This window comes from Ailuropoda melanoleuca, chromosome 1 (genome assembly GCF_002007445.2).
Source record: "Ailuropoda melanoleuca isolate Jingjing chromosome 1, ASM200744v2, whole genome shotgun sequence".
NCBI lineage: Eukaryota > Metazoa > Chordata > Mammalia > Carnivora > Ursidae > Ailuropoda > Ailuropoda melanoleuca.
This window is the reverse complement of record NC_048218.1, coordinates 189412731-189421590: the sequence shown is the minus strand read 5'-3', so window position 1 is coordinate 189421590 and position 8860 is coordinate 189412731. Positions and strand designations below refer to the sequence as shown.

Here is an 8860-nt window from a genome sequence, read left to right as displayed (position 1 = left end):
AGTGCGGGGCCCGCGAGCCGGACCGGGCGGGCTCGGGGGACAGCGCTGCGGGCCAGACCGGGGGCGGCGGGGCGCCGTGGCCGCGGTCGCCGGGACGTGCCTAGGGGCGTCGGGCGCGCCCGAGAGAACCGGCGAGCCTCGGTGGTGCGTTGTCCAGCTGGGCACCGGGGCAGCCGCGACCTCCGGTTCTCGGGGGACGTGACAGAGGAGACCCGGCTGCGGGAGGGAGCCGGAGGAGCAGGTCGGCGGGTCCGGGCAGGGGGAGAGAGAGAGAGCGAGAGCCAGCGAGAGCCAGCGAGAGCGAGAGAGCGAGAGAGCCTTCGAGGGGTGGGTGGGTGTGTAGGGCGACGAAGGTGTGTGATGTGTCTGTACGGAGTGTGTGAGTGTGTGTGTAGGGGTGTGTGTGCCTCTCTGTGTGACTGTATATACTGTGCGTGTCTGTGAGGGGCGTGTGTGTGTGTGTGAGAGAGAGAGAGAGAGAGAGACAGGGGAGGCTGGGAGCTCACAGAGCTTGGGTCTGAACCCGTGTAAGAGGGAGGGGGCTCGGCAGAAGCGGATGTGTGTGTGTGTGTACACGTGTGTGTGCAGGGTGTGTGAAGGGTGAGTGGGTGAGTGTGTCACGGGTGCTAGGTGTGGCTGTGTGTGTGTGATGTGAGGGTGCCGGGTGCACGTGTGTCCCTGGCTTACCCTCCCCTTCCCCCACCAGATGTGTGTGCATGGAGGGAGTGTTCAGGGGGGAGGTAGGGCTCCACTGCAGCAGCCCCTTGCCTGGCTTGCCTGCCTGGCCATCTTCCCCAGGAAGCCAGACATGGCCAAGCTGCCCCTCCCCTCCCCCCAATACTTCTAGGGTTAAGGGGAAGGGAGCAGGGCCAAGCCCCAGGAAAGAGGGGAAAGGCTGAAGGGACAGCTTCTGCCAGACCAGGGCACCCTGCTTCTCTGGCCCGAGCCTGGCTGCCTTCTCCAGCTCGGCCAGATCACTCGGCCCTGTGCTTTGCCCCTCCCAGGGCCTTGTGTTCCCTGGGGTCTGAGTGAGGGAGAGTGCCAACACCTTCGGTTGGAGCGGGGCAGGGGGGGGGCAGGCTGAGACTCCTTGGTGAGGGTTTGCTTCTTCACAGTTGTATCAGCAGAAGGGTGCTTGGCACATAGTAGGCCTCAGTAAGTATCTGAGGGTGGGTGGGGGAGGAGAGAGAGAAGAGAGGGAAGGGTCTGAGTCTGGGACTCCAAGTCCACCCTCTCAGCTATCAGGAGAAGATGGGGGCAGCTGGTTGCCTTCAGACCCCAGTCCCCAGCTTGAGCAGGTAGGGGAGGGAGGGGTTTAGGGAGAGGGGCTTTAGCTGGAAGAGAAGGGAAACCACAGGAGAATCTGTTCTGGGGCCTGAATGGAGGAAGGAGCTGGCAACTCTCCTTGGGCAGAGCCCTTTGCATCCTGCTCCCACCACCTGCTTCTTGCAGCCTCTCTTAGGGGGCATCCGATCCCAGGCAGCCAGGGCTCATAGCACCTCTCCTCTCTCCAGGACCCTCAAGCTCAAAGGTGCTGAAGAACTGAGCCCCCTCCCGCTGAGGCCACCGGAGGCCAGGTGGGGCCATGGCAGGGCATGGCTGTGTGGGGCTGGGGCTGTTCTTCTGGGTCCTGCTTGCTGTTCCAGTGGGCCCCCAGCCTGCCTTCTCCGTCCCAGGTGTCCCTCTCACCACTTTGACCCCACCACCTCAGAGTGAGGCCTCTATGCTGTCTCTCAACCTGGGACTGAACTTCAAATTCCACCTTCGGGGACCTGCTGCTGCCTGGGGGATCTCCGTCACGGAGACCCAGCCACTCTCTCCTGGGCCAAGCCGGGAGCCTGAGGAAGAGGTGGCCAGTGGGCTGAGGACTGATCCCCTTTGGGAACTGCTGGTGGGCTCCCTTGGGAACTCCCCCCCAGAGTGGGGCTCTGCTGAAGGCAGCTCTACTCCTTGGGCCTCCTCCCTGTCTCCAGAGTCCACATCCCCCGTCTCTGGGCCCACTGACCGGCCCACTGCTCCCTATCAGCCCAGGATGGGCACTGTGACCTGGGACACTGCTCTGACAGCCACGGCACCTCCATCCAGTGCTCCCAGGCTCCGCCAGAGTGAACTGGAGCTGAAGTTCGACATGGCGCTGAGAGCAGGTGCAGCTCCCACGCTTGGGCATCGAACGCTGCCCCTGCTGCCCAGCCTACGGGCCAGTCTGGCAGAGATAGCTGGGCGCCTGGGACCCTTTGGTGAGTACCCACCCCGTCTGGAGGAGAGCCCCTGCTGGGCAGCCTGGCAGGTAGGAGGAAGCTTCAGCCTGGGCTCCTTTTGCAGGCTTCTTCGGCACTACTCTGTCCCCACTGCGGAACTTCTCAGGCCCAAGCCCTCTAGGCCCAACTCCATCCCCAAGCTCTGCCTCTAGAGTTTCAGATTCTCCAGGTGAGTGTTGATTTCTTTGCAACAGAGCTTAGGGAACAGGGCCAGGCACTGTGCGGTGGGCCTAATCCGCACCTCCCTTTCTCTTTTGACTTTGTGTTGCTTCTCCCAGGGCCTGGGACACGGACGACTGCTCCCATGGGGTAATGCCCTCTTTGCCATACCAAGTCTGGTTTGGTCCTGGTAGCTTAGCTCCCAGCATACATGTGGCTACAATTCCTGTTCGGTGTACCCTGGCTCCCTTAGTGTAAGCGCTCTGGGAAGGACAGGATTTTCTCCAAAGCCCCAGAGGCCAAGGCCGGCCGGTAGGATGACACACCCCGCGTGCTCCCTTTGCAGGGCTCTTTGGCACCACTCTCTCCCCACCCCCATCCCCCCTGGAGAGAAAGCTCCCAAGCTCAGGCCCGTTGGACCCAGTCACTTCCCTAAACTCTGGCACGATGGCAACAGCATTCACAGGTAAGTGTCCAGTTCACTTGAACACGACATGTATTTCACACTTACTACATGCTAGCCACTCATCTGCATTCTGGGACTCTCTTATTTCGTTGTCATCATGACCATCACCACCATTCTCTTCATCCTTACCATGGAGATCTGTCTTAACAGTCTGAGAACAAGCGTTGCTGGGGGCAGTCCCACACAGAGTTAAGTAATGGTCCTCAGGGAGTTCTGAGATCCCAGGCAGAGCAGGCTGTAGACAGATGTATCAGCGGCAGACAGATACAGGAACTCCTTCATGGCTCCCACAGCCTCAGTCCCAACTCCACTCTTCACTCCAGTCTGCCTGGCCTGCCTCTCCACCCCGCACCCCACCCTGGGGCTCTCGCCTTCGCTGTCTGATCTGACCCAACATGTTGTCTGATCTGACCCGACATGTTGTCAGTTGCGAGCAGAGCTGGGCCCCTCACTGGGAAGACGTTGGAGAGAAGACTTTGAGCGGACACATGCCGCCCTTACTCAAGGAAGCCTTTCAGATTATGCGCCTAGACAAGCTGGTGGTGTGGAGGAAGGAGCAGGGCCTCTGGAACCTTGAGACTTGGTTTGGAATCCCAGTGGGCTTACTAACTGGCTGGGTGACCTTGGGCGAGTTATTTAACCTCCCCGAGCTGGAATTTTCTCATATATCTGGGGTTTGATAATAGTACCTATCTTGTTATTGTGAAGCTTCCAGAGAATGCAAGCTCCTGGCAGGAGGCTGGGCATGAAGCAGAAGTTTATTAAAGAGTAGCTGTTAACCTTGGCTCTTCCCCTCCTGCATCCCAAAGTCACTTCCAGATGCTACCTAACACCGCACCCTTGGCCCCGAGATGTGATAGACAACACAGGCACACTCAAGGAGAGGCTCTGGTAGGTGAGGCCAAGCGAGCCTCAGAGAGGGACCCCTAGGTCCAGCTTTGTTCTGCAAAGCCTTTAGACTGTTGCTGGGAATCCTCTCGGCCACCGGCCACCGCACTGCACTGTAGCAACCAGCTCAGCAGTGGGAACCGCTGGTCCCGCAGCTTCTTCCAGCTCCAGACTTAACATGGAACCAACTCTAGCTCCCTCCCGAGCAGTTGCTGCACTCCTGGGCATGTGGCTGGGGAGGCTGCTGACCCCTCTCCATTCAGCCCAGTGTGTAGCAGGGGCAGATCTGCTGTGGGGTGGGGGGCAGGCTCTGTGGCCCCCGGGGAAGGATGCTGGCTGGCAGTCTGTCAGCCTTGGTGACAGTGCTGGCCAGGCAGGTTTAATGAGTCTGGACAGTGTCAGAGGAAGCCCAGCTCGCGGCCCCCTTCCCCCTCCTCACTGACAGCTGCAGGAACTCAGCCCCTTCCTGGCTACTTCTCTCAGATAAACCCAGGAGGGCTAGAGGCCTCTTGGCCAGAAGGTCAAGGCCTTGCTTCAGCCAGCAGCATATGTAAGGAGTAGGGTCAAGCAGTTAGGGGACAAAAGGAGTCTCTGTGCGTCTTCTCTAGCATCTTTCTAACCTAGGTGTGGTTAAGCTTTGACTCTAGGGCTTCTCTTCTCTTGCATTAGGCTTCCGTCACCTCGTCACCTAGGACAGGGCTAGTGTTCAGCCAGTACCTCCCGGGAGAAGTTGTGCAGGTCATTTACATATTGAAAGACTTTCAACCCAGTTGTTAAGTACCCACTAGCCTTAGTCCCCTGAGTATTCCGCTCCACTCCCTGACCACCCTGGCTGACGTCTATTCTGATTGGCTGCCATCTGGGCCATTTACAGTTGTTAAATATTTTGAACGTCAGTTACCCTTACAAAGAGGATCAATCTTCCCTGATCCTGGAGGTGGGGGTGGGGAAAAGGAATGGGGCCAGGCCGCTGAATGAGCTACAACTTCTACTGGGAGAGTAATTTCGCAGCCCTTTGATCTGGGCAGCTGGTAGATAATCAGGCCTGACTTTTCCGTAAATCTAGCAGCCCCTTTCCCTGACTCCTCCCCAGCCAGCTGTGACCTCACCAATTACTCACATTGACAGCCTATCTCCTTTCTTGCCCCTGAGGTCAAGAGGGGCCACAGGGCCAGAGTGGGACCACCTTGTAAGAGAGGGCCGCTCAGGAGAGGGATCCTAGGAACTCATTATCTTTTGGGCTCTTCTGGGGGAGACTGAGGGCTCCTTCTGGGGAAGCCTCAAGTGGGGAGACAGGGGATGAGGTCAAGTGGATTCTTCCAAGGTAGAAGCTGGGTCTTCTCTGCCTGTCCCCCACCCACAACATGGCTCAGCCCTGGGTACACAGGGCGCCCCCAGAAAGCAACGCTCCTGCTTCAGAACTACCTCCGTTGTGAGACCTGAGCTGTGCCTGTACTTTGTCTATTTTCTGGTTTTCATTTTTTTTTTTTTCTGGCTTCTTAGCAATGTTAAAAATTTGCTCTAGTTGCCGTAGTGCTTGAGGACAGCGGTGAGAGATGGGGTTTCCTGTGGCCCTCGGGTAAGAAGTGGAGCTGGAAGAAAACGAGGTAGAGCCGGGCTCTGAGAGCTGCGCATGTCTGCTCAGGGAGCAAAGAGGAGGCCACGTGGGGTGGCAGGCTGGCTCAGGCCGTGGCACTCCTGGGCACGGTCCTGTTGCCTTTCTGCAGAGCCCGCCAAAGCTGAGGAAAAGCCAAGCAGACCCATCCGCTTTGCGGAGGGTTGGACAAGAGCATCTGAGGGGACAAAGGAATGAGGTTGATGGAGGGGTGTCAGTATTTGATGCTGCTGATGTCAGCCTGATACCCACCCCTGATCAACAAGCCATCCAAGCTCAATGAACCTCATTTAACTCATGGCTGTGTCTTCATTAGGTGTTCAGGGCTGGTCAGTCCATCCAAATGGTGTTCTTTAAATAGGGTTCACAAAGTGAAACAATGTGTTGCCTTTCTAAGCAAGTTTACGATGTGCTGAGAGATGACAGTCTTTTTTTGAAGATTTTATTTGTTATTTTCTATTTTTCAAAAAGATTTTATTTATTTATTTGACAGAGAGAGAGGGAGAGAGACAGCACAAGCAGGGGGAGCGGCAGGCAGAGGGCGAAGCAGGCTCCCTGCTGAGCAGAGAGCCCAACGCAGGCTGGGTCCGGGACCCAAGCTGAAGGCAGATGCCCAACCGACGGAGCCACCCAGGCGCCCTGAGAGACAATAGTCTTTTGTTCGTTAAATCAAGAACTAGTTTGAGGCCAGAAATAGTCACACTCACAGGAACACAAACTGTTGATTGATCGGTGATCAACATTAGCTGATAACGATAATACCAACAACAATCACATGGCGAATGCTTATTATGCACCAGGCACTCAAAGAGCTTTGGACCCATCGTCCATTTATCCTCCTAACAGCCTTATGCCATGGGTACTCTTCCCCTTTCAGACTTGAGGAAGGCGATGGAACGGGAAACAGGGCGCGTGCTGCCGTTTGCAGTAGGCAGGGAGCTGTGTATACTTCATTTTCTGGCTGCTCCCTCTCTGCCCTCCCCAGTTGTATGATTCTGTCTTCCCTTCCTCCCTTGTTCTCAGGATTGCTGTTTGCACGTTTGCAGCAGGAACTGGCACGGCCTGGGGGGTGGGCGTGCACCTGGGGTCCTCCTGTAGTGTGCCGCTGAGGCCAGGCGGGAGTGTGGCCAGGCGGTTGGGGCAGGAGTCTGGCTGTCAGGAGACCCTCCCTTCCTCATTCTACATCTGCCCCCTGTGCTGCTCCCCATCCTCACAGGGGTGTCTCCATCCTCCACCACCATCTTTCTCCCTCCATACTTGTTTGCAGCTGCTGTTCTGCTGAGCTTGCCAGGTGGGGTAGGGAGAGGTTCAGCCCGAAACAGCTTCCTTTGCTGCCTGGCCACGGGAAGAATCCTTGGATCTCTAACTCTTCTCTTGCTCCAGGAAAGTAAATTAGGGCTCTTACTCCTCATTCTCTTTTACTTGACCCCCTCCCCCGGCCTTTTAAAAAAGACTTATTTATTTATTTATTTATTTATTTTGGCGGGGGAGAAAGTGGGAGCGAGCATGTGTGGGGAAGAGGCAGGGGGAGAGAGAATCTCAGGCAGACTCTCTGCTGAGAACATGACCCGAGCTGAAACCAAGAGTCAGACACCCAACCGACTGAGCCACCCCAGGTGCCCTTTGACTTCTCTTTCCCCAGGGGATGTGGGAAAGGTGTTGGAGCACAGAGTGGAGCCGGGGGTCTAAGTTAGCAAATCCTAGAGGACCTGAGGGGCTCACTCACTAAGATGGCATCTTAACCACTCTACTCTCCCCAGTGGTTCCTTCCTGGGAGTTCAGGGGTAGCCTTCAGACCCAGGGGAGTCCATCTCAATGTCACCTGTAGAGTGAGAACTCAAGGGGCATGTACATTAAGAGCCTTAGACAAATGACTTTGTGACTGAGTCAGGATGGGGACCATGGCCATGGGTAAGCTAAGGGTTGGGGGTATGGCAGACAGGAAGGCCAGTGAATAGGAAAGGTTCTGTTCTCCTCAGATGCTGGGGACAGGAGTGTCTTACCTCTCCAGCCGTGCATGTGTGCACATGTGTGTGTAGGGGGTTTTCCTGAAGAGACAGGGGGAAGAGGGAAGCAGATAAAAAAAGGGGGGGGGAAGGAAGCTTCTCCTAGCCCCAAGGTGGGAGTTGGGAGTCAGGGGTGCAGAATAAAAGAGAAGCAAGCTAGTATTATGCAAAAGGTCTGGAATTGTGAGAAGGGGCTCAGACCGGTGCTCAGATCTGGATTCTAGTGGCAAAGCCCTGCCAGTTCGTGAACTTGGACAAGTCACTTTGCCTCTCTGAGGAGCCTCAGTGTCTTCATTGGACAAATAAGGGGATTCTTTTATTCAACAAATATCTGCTCAGTGCTGGCTCTGAGCCAGGCACCATTTTAGGCACAGAGATTCAGATGTGAGCAGAGCAAACAAAAATCTTTGTTCTTAGGAAGCTTTCTTTCTGGTGGGAGGATTGAACTAGGGGGGCCTTCTCCAGTTCCTTCCAGTTGTAAAATTCTGTGGCTTCTTAAGAAAAACCCTTTCTAAGGGAGCCTGGTGGCTCAGTCGGTTAAGTGTCTGCCTTCCGCTCAGGTCCTGGGATCGAGTGCTGCATTGGGCTCATCAGACTCCCCGAGCCGGGAGTCTGCTCCTCCTTCTCCCTCTGTCCCTTCCCCCGCTTGTGCTCTCTTTCTCTCTCAAATAAATAAATTCTAGTACATATATAATGAAAAACCCTTTTTAGTAACATCGCACAGTGATAAGGGGAAGTGAACAAAGCAGAGCGCTGAGGGTGGGTTAGGGATGCGGGGAGGGATGAGAGCTGAAACCACCGCTGAGTTTGTCAGGGAGGGGAAGGCAAGGGACAGAGAGACTAGGTGAGTCTCTTACTTAAGGAAGTGTGTCCTAGATGTTATGAAGACTCTCTGACTGGCATACAGGCTACTACTGGCTGTGGGGAAGGCAGAGCAAGGCGGCACAATTGCCTCAGACAAATGTTCTTTGCCCACAGACCCCACCACCCGCGCGTCTGGCCCAGAGGACTCGTCTCCTGCCAGCCTCGGGAAGCCTTCGGTGGAGCCAGAGTGTGCGGCAGGGTCCTGCAGCATGGGAGAGCTGCCTGAACCCGACGGGCAGCCTCCTGTGGCTCCGCTGCCCCTCTTCTTCCTGACCCTGGAGGCCAACTGGGCAGAGGCCAGAGCTCGCTGGGGGCTGGCCTGGGAGGCCCACGTATACGGGGTAGGCACGCTCTTCGGCCTGGTGGCCCTGCTGGCGCTGCTGGCCCTGGCGCTCTTGCCCTGGCGCTGCCCGCCCGGCGCCCCCTGCCTGGCGCTGCTGGACCTGCTCCTGCTCTCGGCCGGGACGACGCGGGCCTTCCCGCTCTTCTACGACGCCTATGGGCACCGCGACCGGCTGCCCCCGCTCGCCTGGCTGCTGCTGCAGGACCTTCCGCTGCCCTGCCTGGCCGCCGGCCTGGGCCTGGCATGCCTGCTGCTGGCCGC

General features: G+C 56.9%; 1 protein-coding gene across 1 annotated transcript in view; it reads left to right on the top strand.

Annotated features, from left to right (window-relative positions):
• Nucleotides 1-8858, top strand: part of PRRT4 (proline rich transmembrane protein 4) — a gene marked incomplete at its 3' end in the record, with an annotated part of 9170 nt that extends 312 nt beyond the window's left edge. Inside the window, exons 2-5 of the mRNA XM_034646405.1 lie at nucleotides 1515-2237; nucleotides 2323-2427; nucleotides 2764-2883; nucleotides 8371-8858. Coding sequence (XP_034502296.1) covers nucleotides 1586-2237; nucleotides 2323-2427; nucleotides 2764-2883; nucleotides 8371-8858 — 1365 coding nt within the window. The remainder of the gene's footprint in view (nucleotides 1-1514; nucleotides 2238-2322; nucleotides 2428-2763; nucleotides 2884-8370) is intronic.
• Nucleotides 8859-8860: the final 2 nt, after the last annotated feature.